The 20,790-nt window shown below is 37.1% G+C and overlaps 1 protein-coding gene across 1 annotated transcript; it reads left to right on the forward strand.

Annotated features, from left to right (window-relative positions):
- The first annotated feature begins 62 nt into the window (after nt 1–62).
- Nucleotides 63–19,344, forward strand: LOC109032832 (mitochondrial glutamate carrier 1). The gene is made up of 8 exons (XM_019045135.2): nt 63–493; nt 6,325–6,363; nt 8,842–8,976; nt 10,739–10,794; nt 12,307–12,400; nt 13,260–13,582; nt 14,488–14,644; nt 15,595–19,344. The coding sequence occupies exons 1-8, from the start codon at nt 471–473 to the stop codon at nt 15,734–15,736; spliced, it is 969 nt and encodes a 322-aa protein (XP_018900680.2). The 5' UTR covers nt 63–470; the 3' UTR covers nt 15,737–19,344.
- The last annotated feature ends 1,446 nt before the right edge of the window (nt 19,345–20,790 follow it).

Below are 20,790 nucleotides of genomic sequence, written 5' to 3' on the forward strand. Positions count from 1 at the left end.
TGTTTACATTTATGACGTCACTGACAGACTTGAGAGACTAATTTTTATCATAATACATCATATTTTTATCATTCCACCACTCGTAATCTACTCCACATCACATCATATTTTATTTGTCACTCTTTTCCGCCCTTCGCGTCCCTCCTTGTATTAATTTACCATGTCCCCCGCTCTAATTATCGTCGCTGTTGGTTATCTCCTCATTCATTGTTATCTATTTTTCGTGTTTCATTGAAAGTTTAGTGTCTTGTTCTTCGACTCCTCTGGTGATTTTTCGCGAGTGCCAAGAGGCCGGAGAGTCTGAAAACGTACCAGTCGAAGCAAAATCTGACCATTATTGTTATTCGATCCAAAATTCAATAGCGTGAATTAACTTGCCAAACGTTTTTCCTTACGCGTGCTCTCCCTGGCGCATTTCAAACATCAGCTCCCCCTTCAGATCCTTTCGAGGCACACTTCAAGGTTCAGTAATGAAAGCTACAGAACTTAACTCGTAAGTACTCTTACATACTTAGTATCTAAATTGTTTTCTTGTAGAGATATCTTGCTTACACCCAGAATATCCACCCCTCTTATCAAAGGGGTAATCAGTAGTGTCTGTGGTGGCGAGCCCTAACGCTCTTACAGCCAGCCCCAGCGAAGCAATACAGGGTGACTCAGAATTAAGGGTAATGATTTTAGGAGTCAGTTCTTTGAGTCCTCAGAAGTTTTTTATGGAACTAATGGTATTTAGGATCTTCCAACAATATATCCCAGAAGCCTCCTAAAACCCAGTCTTGCAAACTCATGGCAGCAAGTTTCATCGCTTTGCGGGTGGTTTACTTGGACCGTGGACTGTGAGCCAGAACCAAGCCGAAAGCGGATCCCTCGTATAGTGCACTCGTCTGAAATGCTGAGAACTGCAAGAGGGGACTAGTGTTTAAATTTGAAAATGGCAGGACAGAATGCCTTGGCAATGACCACCTATGTGCTTTGAAAAGTGGCTGTTCACCATAAATTGCTGGTTGATCATAGTCAAGTTTTCCAGTTTTGCGAGACAGTGCTGCCTTGCTAATACTGCAGAAGTGATGTAACAATCTAATGACCTGCAGTGATGGCCATTGGCCAGTGACAGCACACTCATGGCTGTTTTAACGAGCGCTTATGACAAATTTCAGGTGAAATTTGCTGAATCAATCAAAATTTTTTTTTTTTTTTTTTTTTTTTTTAAAAGAAATTTTATTTAAATATATCGTAACTACTACAAGTGTTTCTTGTATCTATCTACGTGGCTTAAAACTAAAACTTAACAAACTGCATTAATTTTATATGTTAACGTTAGATAATACTATGATTATCTAAAAGAACGGGAATTGTAAATTCTCTGCCTTCTTTCTTAAATGTATTATAACATAAAGGTTTTTAGTTTAATGGTTTTGCATTCTTCCTTTCACCCTCATTCACACTCCATTCACACTCTCACTCATACCTTACAGACTACTTAAATCTTGATGGGAGTTCAAAGGTCTCCCACCTTTTTAACCTTTTCACAGGTATTGTACTATCTAAAAGGTTTAAAGCCTCTACATTGATATGCTTTTCAATACGACATTCATATCTCTTCGTTGTCTCAGCAATTACTTGTCTAACCGTGGGTACCTCTAATTCTCTCCTTATGTCTTCGTTCCTTACGAACCATGGTACTCCAATAATTTCTCGTAGAACCTTCGACTGGAATCTTTCTACCTTATTTATATTAGATTTGCTTGCACAACCCCATAGTTGTGAAGCATACTGCCATATAGGTTTTAATATTTGATTATACAGCAAAATTTTGTTTTTCTTTGACAATTTTGATCTTTTGCCTAACAACCAATACATTTTTTTATACTTTTTATTTAATTCTTTCACCTTGATTCTGATGTGATCTTTAAAAGTAAGTCTAGAGTCTAAATAAACTCCTAAATATCTAGCGCTTGTAACGTAAGGAACTTGTTCATCTTCTATGAGAACTGGTAATTGTGGTATTTTCCTATTTGTAAAAACAGTATGAGCAGATTTACATGCGTTGAGCGTGGCGCCATTGTCAGAAACCCACTCAACCATTTCATCGATAGCTTTTTGTAATCTATGATTAGAGATAAATATGTCTTTGTCTCTTTCTGCTAAGGCAGTATCATCTGCAAAAGAGCCGATAAAGCCCCTCTTCGGTTTTGGGATGTCGCTAGTGAAGATATTGTATAAATATGGGCCCAGGCATGATCCTTGCGGTAATCAAAATTTAAGGATAATTCCTTGTCATCAGCTAAGTCATGAGCTGGGATGATATGGTGGTAGAATTGCCGAGTCCGTGAACTGGGCTGACAGCTCACTGACTGGCCAGTCTCAAGTCTGAAAATTAAGCCAACATGCTGATCCTAAATTTTAGCTGCAATCCATACACTAACAGAATATTCCCCATTGACCAATTTCTTATGAACATTGCTCAAGATTTTAAACGAAATTCCAAAGTATCAAAGTAAAATCAATTTGATTTTAAAAATTTACAAGTTTTGTGAATCAAGTGTACAATTAATTTTTTCTCAAATTATTTTAGGGTGTTTGAACATAAATTTACGAGTTTTTTTTGCAAACCCGGTAACCGAGTGAACAAAATGAGACAATGGAAATTTGTTCTATCAAAGGAGAGAGAAATGAAACTTACAGATAAAGGACAAATCTCGGCAAAAATGTACATAAAATTCTTGTCCAGAAATTATTTTTAAAGTGGGAAATCAGTAAATCAATGAAAGCTTGAACTTTGTTGATCAATCAGAGAGCGGCTCATTTTTTGTAGGAAATGGAGTAAGATAGCAGTACCTAATTCTCTTTAAAGGCACTCCGTCATTTGGATCCTATAACTAAGTAACAACAACTCCCATGCATTTATTATTCTGAAGCTGTGGGAAAAATGAAAGTGCCTTCAATTTTAAACATGCAACACGCACATCCGTGGAACGCAAATAGTTGCATCAAGGCGCCACAACCAACTCACAATCAGTGTCAGCATAGTATTCGTAGGTCGAGGTGAACTGATTTGAGTCACTCATTCTGAAGAAGACTTAAGCGCCGAAAATAATAATACAACGAGAAAGACAGTAAATAACGTTTTAATTGACCCCTTCTAAATTTCAAAGCTCAGAAATATAAAAGCGAGGCATGAACCAATCTCATTTCAATAAAAAATTATGAGTTTTAAAGTGTCGAATGTTATTTTTTCTCATATTTTTCTCATGCTATCATTTCTGGCTTTTATGTTTTTTTAAGAATGACCGATTCAATGATTGGCCTCAGATAGTCTGGCCTCCCTTCGCTAATTGGTAATACTTTCTGTATATATAGGCTATCAACACTCTGTCATTTGAGTGCTACAACTGAAGAGTCCTGTACATATCTGAAGAAGTGAGAAAAGCGAAAGTGCCTTCAAATTTGATCACGCAACACGCACACTCGTGAACCACGAATAGTTGCATCAAGGCGCGACAACCATAACTTAAAATCAGTGTAGTATTGTTGACTATATAAATTAACGGACAAAGCTATTGACTATGAAGACAAAGGGAATATGGAGCTATCCTCTTGGTTCCAAAGAATTGTTTTTACAGACCAACTCTAGGTTTTCTCGTGGGTCTCTGTTACGTCTGGTGTGGGTCTCGTGGGTCTATTACTTATCTCCTTTGTTCATTGAGACCACCCGCTTTCACCAACAATGTCGTCACATTTTTTCTTTGTCCATCGCTTTATCTATCGATTTTATTTATCAACCCGCTGATGTCATTGATGGACGACTCTTTGGTTTGAATTAAGGTGATTCGTCAAGCTCAAAAGAAGTGGTCGAATTGGCATGCGATTTATCGCATCGATTAGGTCCAAAATCTCGGCAGATTTTGAAATTTTAGCAAAAAAAAGGACGATAGCCCCTGCGCATAAGCTTAAAGAATCGTTCTAACTCCAAAAATCGGCAAAATTTAGAGAAATGAAAGCAGAATAGTGTTAGGAAAAAACCTCGCATTCGATACAGAAATCGATAGCTGAATCGAACGCGAGGTTTTTTTCCTGCTTGAATTTCTCCGAATTTTGCCGATTTCTGGGTTTAGAATAATTCTATAGTCTTATGCAGGGCCGGATTAAGGGGGTGGCCACATGGGCCCATGGCGGCAAATTTTGCGATTTTTTTAAATGCAGGTACAAAAAAATCGGATTTAGAAAAAATTACAAACAAGAAAAGGTGACAAAATCTCTCATTCCCTGAGAGTCATTTCTAATTTTGTCGTATTTCGGTGAAAGACTGCGCACCTTTAATTAGTTGAGTTAAGAGAGAAACTCAACACGTAATTTGGCCCGGAGCGGCGCGGCGCAAAGAGAAATGATGACGAGGACTTGAGATGAAAACGAGAAGCCCTCGACGCGGCGCGGCGGTCGGCATGTAACACATATTAGCGCCTACGAGACTGCATGAATACTTCACGCATTGCGTCAAATACAGTACGGTCAACAGCGGTCGGCGCGGCGTGAAACGCACAGTGCCTACGAGACTACATGAATACTTCACGCATTGCGCCAAACACAGTGTGGTCAGCGCGGCACGGCGGCGGAAGTTAAAATTATTAAACCACATTTATGTTTGTTCTTTCTTAATTTTTTAGTTCATTTCGCACAAATGAAAGGCCGTGTCCTCACAGAGATAGACTTACAGAACTGAACTTTCGCGCGAAGTTCCGTGAACTTTTGCTCGTAGTGTTGACAGGGCTCACGCAAAAAATGTGTCCAACACTAGTGAACGCGTCTTATGCACCCTTCTCCCTCCGGCACGTTCACTTGATGGTTTTTATTGATGTTTCAAAATGAATGAGAAGAGGGCGGCAAAATACAGGCGGCCCATGGGCGGCAAGTAGGTAAATCCGGCCATGGGCTTATGCGCAGGGGCTATCGTCCTTATTTTGATAAAAATTCAAAATCTGCCGAGATTTTTGACCTAATCGATGCGATATATCGCATGCCAGTTCGACCACTTCTTTTGAGCTAGACGAATCACCTTCCTTAAATTCTCTATTTTCAACGTAAAACATGGACGATCATCGCTAGGTAAGAAATAGGTTATTTCGTGAAACTTGACAGCAATGTCATTTAATTAAGCTCCTGTGGCATTGACCGCTCCAATTTTAAGAGGAAGGTACTTTTAATCATGTAATGTTGTAAATTATTGTCTAAGCAGCAAAATACGCAGACACGTGTTCGGTGTTTTCATCGAGCTGAATAAGGGAACTCAATTCAATTCATGCAGATATTTCGTCACTTTTCTGACGCAATGACCCGTCTCGATTTTGACGTGAACCTTGTTTCACGTATAAGTCCATGCCTTCTGGGGCTCACCGCGGAAATCAAGACACGCCCTTACGTCAGAGGAGCGAAGAATTGCCTGACAGTCTGACTCGGAGCTCAGCTAATATTTCGCTGTGTGCACTTTTAGTCTTTGTAAAGGTGTAGGAGGTGCGCCATTCGAAAGGCACAGAAATTTGAACTGATTTCTACCGAAAATTTAAAGTCTGACGATTTTTTTCCTGACCAACTTCTGGATTCTTGAAACTTTATAGAATAACCTTGATCGACAGACAGCATTGCTAATGAATATACTTATCGATCAATATCGATATCATCGATCGATTCGCAGAAGTCACGCCTCGCGTCGCTTGGGTAAAAACTTCCCTAGTCAAGAGTCTACAACCCAAGTAGCAGAGTGCAATGAGACTATTGACATCAAATCGCGATTTAATGCTTCAAAATTGCAATTTTTTACCATCGAATTGAAAAATTCTCACAACTTTTGATAAAACAAAAATTACGATTGTAAATAATTATTAAGACGATGCTTTACGTATCATAAAGACAGGCAACTCGCGATACAAAGCAAAATCGCAGCTTATTTAAATTTTATCTTTCGCTATAATATATAATACTTCGACGGTGTAGGTCCGCAACCACGGTGGCCATAATTGACCTTTGTTTTTTCCACCCCCCCCCCCCCACCAATTTTTAAGGCAAATCAAATTTCCAAAAAATAGGAGAAAGTAAGAAATGGATTTTTTAGCTTCCGCATAATGCGTCTTTTTGTCGAATAATTTGTAGGAATGCGTCTTTTTGTCGAATAATTTGTAGGTAATGGAAAAACGGGAACGTCATTTTCGGCTTTAGTAGAAAATATTAAAAGCAAAGTGACCTGTTAGGTACCTGAATAAAAAAAAATTATCGTATTTTCCTCAAAAAATACACCAAAAATGATCTAATCAGACTTTTTACCTGTTTCAGCTCTGTGGACCCTCCGAAGCAGCCTCCGGCAAAATTTTCGTAAGTATCAAATTTATTTTTTGCCAAATTCATTACTTATTCTCTCTAAATAAGGAAGGCTAATTTTTCTGAAGCCCTGGGTATCTGAAATTTAAATTTTTGTATCTACCTACCATAATCGGGAAATGAGTCTCCACGCAGATCACATATGGACCATTTTTTTTAAGCACCTAAGGTTGATCAATTCACGGTTCTCCTTAAGCAACCCTATCATTGGATCTTCGCAGTTTGCACTTAGACAGTCCTCCTCAACCTCATCATATGCATCGTAATGTATCGTGAAAAATAGAAAAATGTAATCTACTTGAAAAATTAAAAATCGTAACTTAATTTCAAAGTATCGCAATTTTTCCGTTGAAAAATGTTCCGTGGTCAGACACATGTGGTGAGATGCCGCATTTTTGGAGGGTATGGATTCGATCGACATGGGTCGATCGACAAATTATTAAAAAACCGGTGTCGATTCGATCGACATGAATCGATCGATAAATGAAAACGTGAATCGATCGACATGAATTAATCGTCACCGATTCGATCAAGAGTTAATTTAAAGACACCCGTGTCGATTGGATCGACATGGGTGGATCGAAATATAAAAAAGTGAGTCGATCGACGTGAATCAATCGACACCGATTCCGTCGACAAAATTCGATCGATTCACGGGCTTGTCGATCGAGTCACTCATTTGTCAATCGATTCACGGCTTTTTTCGATCCACTCACGGGTTTGTCGATCCATTCACAGGTTTGTCGATCGACTCACGACTTTTGTCCATCGATTCACGGGTTTGTCGATCGATTCCCAGGTTTGTCAATCGATTCACGGTTGTCGATTGAATCGGTGTCGATCGATTCACGTATATCGATTCGCGTTTTCATTTTTCAATCCATTCATGTCAATCGAATCGACACCGGTTTTTTAATAATCTGTCGATCGTTTTACGTTTTCATTTTTCGATCGCATTTTCATTTTTCTATCCATTCATGTCGATCGAATCGACACCGGTTTTTTTAATAATTTGTCGATCGATTTACGTTTTCATTTTTCGATCGCGTTTTCATTTTTCTATTCATTCATGTCGATCGAATCGACACCGGTTTTTTTAATAATTTTTCGATCGATTTACGTTTTCATTTTTCGATCGCGTTTCCAATTTTCTATCCATTCATGTCGATCGAATCGACTCCGGTTTTTTAATAATCTGTCGATCGATTTACGTTTTCATTTTTCGATCGATTCATGTTGATCGAATCCATACCCTCCGCAGTTTCCCCCCGGTCTATAAAAAAAAATCCAGTCTATAAATTATAGTGGTCAATTCGGATAAGAAAGGTGAAAGGATCGGCACCCGCAATGCAATCTCGTAATTAAGAGCTTCCACTGGCCGAGTGCCCATCCCCCCGGGGGGCACCTTCTCTTCACGTCTTCCAATTTTCAGCTAAGTATGCACTTTCCGCCCGCGCTCGTGCAGAATAACCCACGAGCCCATTTCCGAATTCCACCTCCCCGATCATGAGCCTCGTAACGGAGTCTGTGCAGCGTGGCACAGCCTTGACAATACCACGTGCCATTTTCTATGTCGCACTCACCGTATTGTCGCCTGTTACACTTTCGTCGTTATCAATCCCGTTATCAGTGACCCCTCTCAATTGATTCGCAATCTACATAAGAGCCATTCATAATTATGCTAATTTGTACAGCTTCTTTATTTTACATTGTTGCGCACGGAGAGTTAAAACTTAAAAGCGGAAAATGAGCTTTCTAGATCGCAGCGTTCACAAATCCCCGATTATGTTCGCGATTTCCCTCCAAGGGGAATCATCAGAATGTCTCCTCGCAATTTTTTGCGATTTGTGTGCAAAATTCCCCATAAATCTCGGTACAAAAAGTTAGTTAAATTTTCCCAATATTGCCAATTTGGAAGTTTTGCTACACAGTCTGGCCAATATTCTGCTTCTCCATACGAATTCAACACGAATATTGAGAGAATCAAACCCTGAGACCCACGAAATAATAAAAAACCATATTGAGACTAACCGAATAGTTGTGTAATTTTCCGGACCATCGAAATTTGGTAATAGGCCTAAACATCCGTTCACCTCCTTCCCCCCTCGAAAAAAAAAAAAAAAAAAAAAAAAAAAAACGCTCTCGGGTTGCGCTGCGAACGGTGCGTATAGAGAGCTGCTTCATCGCTACCGCTACTTCTCGATTGCGAGTTCAATCTGTCAAATTTTTTAGGCGCCATGATGGCCCAGCCCCCCAATTTTTAGGCGCGAAGGCCGGATTTTTAGGCGCATTTGGCGCCCGGGGAAGGCAGAAAACTGGCCTGAGGATGTTAACATATTATAGGAAGCCATCCATATGCGTAGTTAACAAATCAATCATAAGATAAAATCCAACAATGGAAGCACTATGATGAATATAATGTGCCGATTTCCCGAAATATTCTCAGAATGTCCTGTATAATTTATGTCACAGGTTAGTTCCGAAGATTGTTAATGGAGGAATAGCCGGGATTATTGGTGTCACTGTTGTTTTTCCTCTGGATCTGGTCAAAACAAGATTACAAAACCAGCAAACCGGCCCAAATGGAGAAAGAATGTACTCTTCCATGTAAGTATGCGAATCCCAATTTTTGCTGTACGTACTTGCGACTATTCATGGGAAAAGGGACCTTTGTATTGAAAAACCAAGGCCAATAGTATTGTTACCACCGCTTTAAGGAGTATTAAATGAAACTTCTAGCCCAAGAGCATCCAAAAATGTCAAATTAAACCAACAATGATGGCTCGAATTTTGCAGTGGAAAAATCTTCGTTTTAAGAACTACCCATGCCATCCTAAAAAGTTTTATTCTTTGTACTGAGCGAGACCCTTCTTCTTGTGAACGATCCCATTTGTTTGGTGATAAAATGACTGGAAGCCAGGCAAATAAATAAAATATTGCCTCTATTTTTGCCTTATTTACGATTACAAGACTAATTAAATATCAGTATAACTATAGCTATTAGAATGCTGTGGTCTTTAATTGCATGCGCTAGGCATTATAACTACGTTTAAACATGGGTTTCATTTACCTATCTTAATTAAGTAGAGCCCACAACGAGCGAATTATTGCTTGTAAATTTTTTTTTCCTACTACTAAGAGTCATTGAAGATTTAAAACACCATGAACAATTTTTCATACAATGACTATGAAGTATTGCCGAACTTGTTTTTCCTCCCCTTGAATTGCTGTAGCATATCTATTTCCTCTCGTAATTTTTTTTTATTTTTTTATTTTTATTTCTGATTTTATTGGTTAATTGACCTTCTGTACAGAAACTACAATTTTTTCTTTAAAATATACATAAACATTGGTTATTATGATATATAAAATGAGGAACTATCTCGTTAATAACTTTGAATAGTTTTAAAAGAAAACTTTGATTAAAATCTCAGTAGCCTGTAGAACGTAATTGGTCCTAAGTAGTAATTAGTGCATTCAGGGCCGGATATAGGGGGTGGTCACATGGGCCGCGGCCCATGGCGGCAAATTTTGCAATTTTTTTTATGTAGGCAATAAAAAAGAATCGGATTCAGGAAAAAAATTACAAACGAAAAATGGCGACAAAATCTCTAGTTTCCTGAGAGTACAGTAATTTCTAATTTCATCGTCTTTCCGTGATACAAGAGACAGCACCTTTAATTAGTCGATTTAAGAGAGAATTCAAACACGCAATTCGGCCTGGAGCGGCGCGGCGCAGAGAGCAATGGTGATGAGGACTTGAGATGAAAAGGAGAAGCCCTCGCTCGGCGCGGCGGTCAGCATGTAACACATATTAGCGCCTACAAGACTGCATGAATACTTCACGCATTGCGTCAAACACAGTGCGGTCAGCAGCGGTCGGCGCCGCGGGAAACGCATAGCGCCTACAAGACTGCATGAATACTTCACGCATTGCGTCAAACACAGTGCGGTCAGCAGCGGTCGGCGCCGCGGGAAACGCATAGCGCCTACAAGACTGCATGAATACTTCACGCATTGCGTCAAACACAGTGCGGTCAGCAGCGGTCGGCGCCGCGGGAAACGCATAGCGCCTACAAGACTGCATGAATACTTCACGCATTGCGTCAAACACAGTGCGGTCAGCAGCGGTCGGCGCCGCGGGAAACGCATAGCGCCTACAAGACTGCATAAGTACTTCACGCATTGCGTCAAACACAGTGCGGTCAGCAGCGGTCGGCGCCGCGGGAAACGCATAGCGCCTACAAGACTGCATAAGTACTTCACGCATTGCGCCAAACACAGTGTGGTCAGCGCGGCGCGGTGGCGGAAGTCAAATTCATTAAACCACATTTATGTTTGTTTATTGTTTGATCATTTTCTCTTACAGGTTGGATTGCTTCCGCAAAACTTACAAAGCTGAAGGATACTTTGGAATGTACAGAGGTAACTTTTATGTTGTTCCATTTTCTTGTAAATAATGAAAAATTCCATCAAATTTATGTGCTTGGCCAATGGCCATTCAGCAAGGTGGCCTTGGAGGAACAGAATAATTTTTGAACGTGTGATGAAGACTCCTTTCCTAAGAACAAGTTGAAAAATCAACTCTTAAGTTTACCTCAACTAACAGGAATTGATCCACAGTGGAACTTGTAAACCATAAATCGATGGTGAAAGTGCAGAAGTGCGTATCTCGGGAAATACGATTTTCCAGAAATGTAAAAAAACTGTCTACATTCCTCCCTTATCGTCAGTAGAAGGGTAATAATTCTCAAAGATACCAAGAATAACATGCTTTTTCAGACACCATCATCATTTTGAATGATTTCTCGAACTGTTAAAAAAATACGGCAGAAATTCCAAGATTCACGTTTTTGGCACTAAGAATTGACAGTTTATCGCGAGATACGAATTTTTGCACTTAGTATTTTAAACCTGTTGTTGGCGGATTTTCATAATTTATAAACTGCAAAAAGAGTTTCACGCTTATAATTCCTCATCAGAAGCTTTAGATTGATCTCATACGACCGGATCAAGCATTATATGATTGGAAAATGAATTTGATCACGAGATACGAATTTCTGCAAGTAGCGTTTTGAACCTGCTCTTGATGATTAAGATCAAAAATAGAGTTTGTTCCTGCTTTAAACTTGATCCAATGCAGTAGATGAAGCAATGTATGACTCGATTGACTCTAATACAACTGACCGTTGGGATGAACTGTCAGTTCATAATTGCATTGGCCCAGAGAGTGAACGCCGCTAGTAATAGGTACCTATAAAGAAAAAAATACTTCTCCTGGTTAATCAGCACCTGGTTAAATCAAATCCTAACTCCTGGATCCTGGTCACCTCTCCTTCTCTATTGCTAATGATTAATATCTTTTTTAATTATAGATTTAGTATATTTAAGTGCTGTTTTATGTCAGCACTTAAATATTAATAACTATATTACTTTATGTATATATTCTACCTCTCCTTCTCTATTGCTAATGATTAATATATATAAGCATAGCATATATAGTCTTAGCATATCTTATGCTTTATAAAGCGTGATACTGAAGCTATTAAGATAATTAGAAATTTTAAAACAATAATTAATTGAATTAATTATTTAGTTTAACAAAACACTATTTTTTCAATAATTCAAGAATTTGCTAATTTAAATTTTAATAAAGAAGAATAAACTTATAAAACAATTTTAACTAAACAAACAATTAACAACAATTTTAAACAATTTAAACAATTAAACAATTAAACAATTAACAATTGCGATTAAACGCAACGATTAAACAATTTTAATTTTAATTTGAAAATCCCAATTCAGTATTTCTCAATTTGGAGTGAAAGCAAGTACATTTAGAACGTATTTAGTTCTTATTGTTGAGCTGTTTTCGTCTATCCTTTTTATCACTGGTCATAGTGTATGTTTTATCATTCTTAATTTTTTTTTTTTTAGGTTCAGGCGTCAATATACTGCTCATAACACCTGAGAAAGCCATCAAATTAGCTGCAAATGATTTTTTCCGACATCAATTATCGCCTGGCCCAGGGTAAGTGTCCAATTAATTTTCCATTTTTGCCTCATTCCTTTGGAAAGACTGTCACATTTATATATTTAACATTACACCACCGGAAAAGTTTAGAAAGGATAATCCTGATTTCAACTCCATCTGTGGTAATTGACATGTGCATCTTTAATGAATTAGAATTATAGATTGAGATTTTAATGAAGTAGAACTTTTGGCTTCTTGAATCAGCTTTTAATTTATAACTAATCAGTCCTCATTGCTGCAGCTGCAACTCGAAAGGCTCTTATAGTTATAACCATAACCCTGGAGACTTGTTTACAGGGTTGTAGTTGGATGAGAAACTTGAACTTAAAGTAGTAAATGCAAAACTAAAAGCAACTTTTGAAAGGTGTAACATAGATTTTTTTCAGCACCTCTAGAAGGTATTCAAAGGCAAGTTTCAATAATTGTGTTCAGTGTTCTGCCTTCCCCGGGCGCCATGCGCCAAATGCACATAAAAATCGGGCCTTGGCGCCTTAAAATTGGGGGAGCTGGGCCATCGTGGCGTCCAAAAAATTTGATAGATTTAACTCCCATCCAGAAAGCAGGGGTAGCGATGAAGCGCTCTCTATACGCACCGTTCGTAGCATCACCATGGCCAGTATGCATAAATTTAATTTGGCTCCTAAAAAATAGTAGATGGCTCCTAAAATTTTAGGGGGAAAACAGAACACTGATTTTGTTAGATATTAGACGGATGACTCTACCTGTTGTTCATCCGATTCTCATAGAACGTGTAGTAACTTCCTCAATCAATGAAATAATAAGAGCATCACAAGGTACTGTTTATATTTCAATTTTGAAAACCAGCTCTGTACACTTAATTTTGTTTGTTTCTCAGAAAAGCTTTACCTTTAGAACGTGAAATGATGGCTGGAGCAGGGGCAGGATTCTGTCAAATTGTGATCACAACACCAATGGAGTTGTTGAAAATCCAAATGCAAGACGCCGGGCGTGTCGCCGCAGCAGCAAAAGCAGCTGGTAAAACAGTTCCAAAAATTTCAGCGACATCCCTTACATTAGAATTACTGAAAACTAAAGGAATTCTGGGACTTTATCGTGGCACCACTGCTACGATGTTGAGAGACGTATCCTTTTCTGTGGTCTACTTTCCCTTGTTTGCCAGACTGAATGCTCTAGGACCGCGGAAAAGTGATGGATCAGGTAATTTTTTTAGGTATCTTATTCAAGGTTATGCAACTGATATAAGATATTTAGATTTCAGGTTTATGTTAGACATGGTGCATCCTAGTGTATCAGTTTGCAAGTTGCTGTCATCTTTAAAATGTTGTCCCTGCCAATGAGATTTCTCTGAATTGTTTCTGTTAGCCAAGAAAACACATAAAAAAAGGTGGTATGCAAAAATTTCAAAATTGCACATGGCTATTATTGCTAATTGCTGTGACGCCATCTGTACTTCTCAGTTGCATGAGTAACAAGAATTCAATATTAGTTCAATAGTAGTTCAGGTGGTAGGAAGCTCATAGCTTAACAACTTTAAGGAATTAGTAACCCCAGATGGGGGTGGATGCAGAGAATGCCCGATCTGGCGATGCAAGGATCGCGGCAAATGGAAGGCTTTCTTCAAAAGTGAAGATTCCATTCCATTTCCATTTTTCCAATTTTTTTGGCTGTAAGATCACACGCTTGGCTGTGACGCAAATTAGAAAGGTGCCATAAGGCGAAAACGCAGGACGGTGGGGACGGTCGGCGTTTTGGAACTTTCTGCACCCCTGTAATGGAAAACGATGGACGTCATACGTGTCAGTATACTGCACCAAAATAAAAAGAAATGTGTTTTGCTCAAATTTTCTCTTCAAAAGCTGATAATGTACCAATAAACTCTCTACTATATGCAGTCATTAAACTCTTCTTTGGTGGACAACAAGTTCATTGAGGGTCTATGCTATCAGTCATTTTTACAGCTCTCTTGCTTATGGACTTTCTTTTATTGTATTTTCTCTAATTTTAAGTCTTCTGTTTTACGATCTGTAAAGCAACTTAATTCCGCTTTGTTGTAAAATTATTACTCATTACTTAGAGCCCTATTATTTTGGAATGATTTCCAGGTGAAGCTGTTTTTTGGTGCTCGTTCTTGTCTGGATGTGTAGCTGGCTCAACAGCAGCTTTGTTCGTCAATCCTTTTGATGTTGTGAAAACCAGATTGCAAGTCATCAACAAAGCAGCTGGAGAACGTACCTACTCTGGAGTTGGTGATGCAATAACGTAAGTTGCTAATTTATCTTCATCTTTTCCAGGTAGTAATAGTTCCTTCCTTTGATAACGTAACTGACGAATATATAGTACGAGTGCAAACTTTTAGAATGATATCTTTTATTTGATCTTTTCCCCCCCTTTCTTGCATTGTCATCAAGAAAGATTTTTTTTTGTTCTGTAGAGAGCATTTTTGAACAAATGAGGCTGGAACATAAAGCATGGCAATTTCAATTACTCTTGATAAATATAAAATGCTATAGAATATTTCGCAAATCAGTGCATACATGCATGTCCCGGATACAATGGATTCGCAGCAACAGAGTATCGTTTTTATACATACTTGCCACTCTAGGCTAGCAAAAAGGACCCTCCTCAGACAGTCAAGCGGTTCTCGATCCGAGGAATTTCGGACAATCGCCCAGCATTTTTTACGCAGCTCCTTTAATTATGCCTCCTCGCTTTGGCCAAAAAGTGTCAGAGGAAAAAACTTGAATCTGTGTCAAGAGAGTGTTAAATAAACAGTGTAAAGGGCCTCCCAAAGTTGATGATAATTTTGAAAAAATAAATTTGTACCTATCCTGTCAAATTGTTCTAAAGATCAAAAAATTCTTCAAAATAAAAGAAAAAGTAGTAATGATTAGATGGAAAAACGGAAGAAACAGAAGACAATAGTCTGTCACTAAAACTGTTGAGAACATCTTTTTTTGATTACCCGTTTTTTAATGTTAAAAAGATTGCGAACACAAGCCACCCTAGCGCTCATTCCTTGTAAGGCGTGCCATCATCTAACAATTTAACAGTAAGATTCAAGGCACAGGTTTTTTAACTAATTTCAATGATTTGCATTTTAAGTAATTACCATTTCTCCTAAATCTTCTCATTCTTTACCATGAATTCGTATTGGGAAACACATTTCAGATCCTATTTTTGTCTGAAAAAAATTGTTTTGCTTGTTTCAGCCAAACTCTGAAACACGAAGGAGTCACAGCATTCTTCAAAGGTGGTGCATGTCGTATGATTGTGATTGCTCCATTGTTTGGCATTGCCCAAACAGTATATTACCTAGGAGTTGCTGAGAAATTACTAGGCTACAGTAAATAAACTGCCCTGGGCCCTTGTTTTAATCTAAGTGAATCCCACCATAGAATTTGCTGTATAACATTTGCGGTATTACGAGATTCAATCTCAGGAAAATTCTTACCATACTGGTTTGTGTCACTAGTCATTCATGTTTATCTAGTTCCTTTCCCACACAACACCACAAACTTTGGTAACGAGTACCAAATCCTAGTCAATGTTCGTTCACTTTTGCTAAAGATCAAACTGTAAAGTGAGAGTAAAGTATATTATAAGCTAATGAAATGTTCACTCCCAATAATAAAAGTCTCCTCTTGATACCGCTTCAGTTGATACTCCTAACCCTCTTACATTAATTGGTTTACTAACCCCTTAGAGCTTCATGGATTAAATGATAAATCAATGATTTCATTGTTAACTTAAAAAATCGGTCGATTTTCTAAGAAGTGAGTCAAATGAATTTGATGAGATATTAGACTTTAGTATTTTAACAATAAAAGAAAGAAAAAAAAGATAAGATAAAAAATATGGTGAAAAAACAAATAATCTCACCCATTAAAGCTGCCTTGTTCAATGGCAGTTTTCTCAAGTCAAAACTTTTTATTGTGAATTGATTGTCAAAGTTGCACAGGTATTGCCTTGCCCATCCTTTATTCTTCATTTTCGATTCTCGATAGTAAAATTGTAGAAGTTCATCTATTTCTCTACAAATTAAGGCAAATATTTCACTCTCTGTCTATTTTAATTTTTTGAAGGTCCAATGTGTCCTTTCTTTGTACCTAATTAATGCGCCTAACACCTTTTTTTAGTCCCATCACTTTACAGGCCTCTGATTGTTCGATGAAGACTCAGGTTTGACAAATCAGAAGTCAATGATTAGTTCTGTAGTTTGATGTATTAGACATGTTTCTCAAAAATCCAAGGATTAAAATTGACTTATTAGAGATCAATTTTCATAAGAGCCGTTCGGAATCAGGTACCATCATACAGTCTTTGTTCTTGGTTAAATTAGACGAGTAAAGTGTTATCTTCTCCTTCTCACACATGTCAGAAAGAAAGCATTCATCAAATTCTCCATGAATCATTTCATACATTTTGTAACATTAGATTAAAATAATGTCAGACTTTGTTTTTGTCAATTGTGCATCACTCAAACTTCTCTCAAAACATAGAAGTTAGTCACTCCGTTCCTAATTATTTAATATCCTGTTTTACTTCTAGTTTATTTTTCTTCTCTTCAAATGAGTGGGCTGGCTAAGTATTCTGTAGCTGGCAAATTAAGTTTTGTGAAATGTTGTTGCTGCCATTTTTAATAGGCGTCCCATTGGTTTAGAGAAAACTAGGGTTTGCATCCTTAGATTTAGACCCTTGCTGAACGTCCCCTATTTACATGCAGCATGCAGAAGAATTGATGCCCAAATTTCTAATTTAAGTAGTAAGCTGCGTAATTGTGTATTGTATTCTACTCTTTAATTTAATTATGTAGTTAAAGTAGCTGTTACATTAAGTGGGAGTGTTAAAAGAGCCTCACTTTTCTATACCTAGAAAATTTGCATTTATTTTGGGATTCTTGAGAAGGTGCTTAACTTGATGTTTATGTAAGACTGATCTCATTTCATGTATTATACAGATGGCTGTAGAATAGACCATGATTCGGCAATCAATGATGTAGTTTGGTCAGGCTAAGTATCTTCAACCATGATTGATCGTAGTATTCATATTTCTAACATTCTCATGCTCATGAACAATTTGACCGATGAATATTGCTCCACCATAGCATGTAATACACAATTTAGGAGGACCCATGTAGCATTAAACAAATTAGTTGCAAGCACAATACTAGCTGAGCGCAATTTTTGTCAAGACTCGAACAACTGTTTAAAAATTATTTTGAAAATAGTTTTTAAAAAATTGTAGAGGAACTCAGAAGCATTAACATTTTTTGAACATCATTTTTAACAAGTACTTTCTTTTGGAGTTCTTTTATCCATATTTTCTAAAAAAAAATAACAACTTTTTTTAAGTCATTATAAATTCATGTATTGTCTCCTCACCAAGTATTTAATGCACAATTTCAATGTTGATAAGAGATTTTTCGACCAATCGAAATTGCCTTCAATGAATTTTTTTGTGTCCCTGTAAGAATTCAGATGCTTCAAGAGTGGTCATATGCTTTCATACCTGGAAATATATGTTCAAGTTTGAAATGATTACTCAAGCAAGGGGTGCCTAACTGAGTTTAAGTACCTAATATTCTACCATCCAGTCAAAAAACACAGTTCCAAAAATTTAGATGATAGAGCTTTAGTATCTAAATCAATTGTATGCTTTAAAACAACGTTTTTAATGTTTCTATCGCACAGTATTTTATACCTGTAGAAAAGTATTATTTTTTTTTATTTTCTTGGAGAAGCTTGAAAATTTTGACCATTTTATTTTCCCTTGAAAATTTTTCAACTGTACGAAGGGACAATGTAACCATACTTTTCACGGATATCAATGACTACATTTCATTATGTTGTTGGATTGCTACTTTGAATTGGGCTGATAATTGTCTCATCGTCACTCCTTGTAGCTGATACCTTTTTTGATACTGCGAAGCTGATTGTTATTTGATCATCTCTTTTCAAGGAGTATAAGCCAAGTAATATCTAGAAAATTAAGTTTTAAGGCCAAAATTTTTCCTAGGTCCATCTTCAATCATTGAGATTTTGTAGAGATATACTTTAAGCACCCTGAAGGAGTATTCTGTTGTCTAATTTTATGAAACTCGTAGTTCTTTTGGTAGTTGATCGTAAGATGCATTCCAACGTGACAAATTTTCAAAAAGCTATGATTATAAAGGCATTGGATTTCTGAATTAACTAGAAGTCTTTGAGTTTTTATGAAAAATTACATTCAAAGCATAAAATAGTTGAAACTCTATGACAGGTAAACTGATTGTTTAACAGAACAGCCAAACAGTAATTGAAAGCAATGAGAACTATTAGAAGGGCTATTAGAAATGAAGAGTGTAGTTAAGTATTTTTCAGAAGTATCATCTTTGTTCCTCCGCCACTTTCCAATGGATTGGTTTATCTTTTTGGAGCAAATTATTGTTGAAGTTTATTTTAGCAAAATATGTAAGATGAACATTTGTTTAAAGAGGGTATCATTTAATCTCATTATGGGCAGTTTTTAGACAAATATTTGCTTTATGACTTCAGGTCAGCTCAGAAACTTGTCTGTAAAACCTGCTTGTTGTCTTGCATGAGCATGTTTGGAGCCTCATTTATTTTATCATTGTTGTGTTGATAACATTTCTTCCGAACATGTCAAATGTCATTCTATATGATCATTGTTGTTATTTAATATGTAAGAAGTCTCAAAGACTGTGACTGCAGCCATGTGAAGCTAACGAACTTAGTACTTTGACAATATATTTTATGTAAATGTTAGTAAGTGTTAAGATGAATTTCAAATTTACCTACCTACACATGATATTTGAAAAATTTACATGCTGAAAGTGGTATTTGAATGTATTAAAAGAGTGTCATTCTATCCTTTATGTTACATTGACTTTAGATCAAAATCTTTTTTGTGTCAAAATTCATCAACATTATTCGTTAATAAAAATATTTAATTGCTCATGAGATAGAGTCAATTATTTTCTTTTCCTCTCTTCTGTTAGATATATTTTTGATGAGCATCGAAAAGGAACTTACTTTTGTATAAAATTCTATTTTTGATCCAACCGAGGAGGAAATGTAAACAATCTGTGTCATCAAAAGTCAGTCGCCTAAATTTCATCATATTTGATTTTGGGATAAATCCCTCATTATCTCGATGCTTTTTTGTAAAACAATAAATTATTCTACAGTATCTTCCCAATTTTGAACTCTTTAGGTTGGTGGTCCGAGGCCTGTGTGAGCAATTCAGCATCGCTGAGAAATACCAGAAAAATTTTTTAGCTGAGCTCTCCGTTCAGTCAAGAGAAGTGAATGTTTTCTTGTCAGACTTTTCCCCTTGAGTTTGGTCCCTAATTATAGAGCTACGTACATCATAATTAAAATATCATGAATGTAAGCGAATGTAATGCAGCCGAAATAATGAAGGTGCCCAGCACTAAAACCCTGAGACAGTATGTTCCTAAGGGTCAAGAAACTATCTAAAGCAAGCAAAACGGCAGTTGCTCAGAAACTTAGTAAATTCAACTGCAGCCCTGGGATATATTCTGTTTTTAGACATGCTTGCAGATGTTCAGGTTAAGAGCTGGCCATCGATTTAAGCCTGAAATATATTGTCATTAAACCTATAACATCATAATTTTACAAGCAATACCACCATCTCTTTGGGAATCATTAAGAAATTTAAAAAAAATGATCAAAATGTCGAAATTGTATGTTTCCCTGCTTTACTAGCCCTTATCTGGTTGCTATACCTAGTTGAATTTTTTTGTTATGAAAGTGTCATGAAGTTTTATGTTGTAATATAGTGTTGAATAGATCAAAATACAAAACATTAATTGTCAAAAATACTGGTTCTTATTTTCCTTCACATGTTTTTACCACAGTTGAGTGATTAGTAATGTTGAAAACCCCTCGCCCCTCATCATTAGGGTTACCTAGAGTAGATGAGGCACTATAGGAGGAGTTGTGTCGGTGTAATGACTAATATTGCCGTTCTATCTGCTCAAATATCGTGTTTCCTCAGAAAAATCGACCACTTTAAAATTAGCCATATCCAAAATAAGGTAGACCATTTGATTTTGTCGATGAAACCATCACTGTGAAGGTTGCACCAACCTGGGACTAAAGCACAATAGATGAATAGACTGATCGAATTTACATTGAAATAAGGGATATGCATGGCGTTGAAAATTCTTGAATTTTTTTTCTTTTTTTCTTTTTTTTTTCAAATGGAGTATATAGATAGCGTACCTAACTACAAAACCTCGTATCTCGGTTGGTGACCCCGCAGATTTCACACCACAACTCATTCTCTCGAGGTAAGTATGCACTGGAAAAAAAAAACACATCAGATCTAGAGTCCAGACTCTTGAAAACATTGACAAGAAAAAGGACTCTTGATTCAATCAG

This window comes from Bemisia tabaci, chromosome 2 (genome assembly GCF_918797505.1).
Source record: "Bemisia tabaci chromosome 2, PGI_BMITA_v3".
NCBI classification, from domain to species: Eukaryota; Metazoa; Arthropoda; class Insecta; order Hemiptera; family Aleyrodidae; genus Bemisia; species Bemisia tabaci.

Excerpts from the sequence above, each read along its gene's own strand:
- LOC109032832 (XM_019045135.2), top strand. The coding sequence starts at position 471 with ATGAAAGCTACAGAACTTAACTC. Across the intron at positions 494-6,324 it reads AAAGCTACAGAACTTAACTC|CTCTGTGGACCCTCCGAAGC; the intron begins GTAAGTACTCTT and ends TACCTGTTTCAG. Across the intron at positions 10,795-12,306 it reads ATACTTTGGAATGTACAGAG|GTTCAGGCGTCAATATACTG; the intron begins GTAACTTTTATG and ends TTTTTTTTTTAG.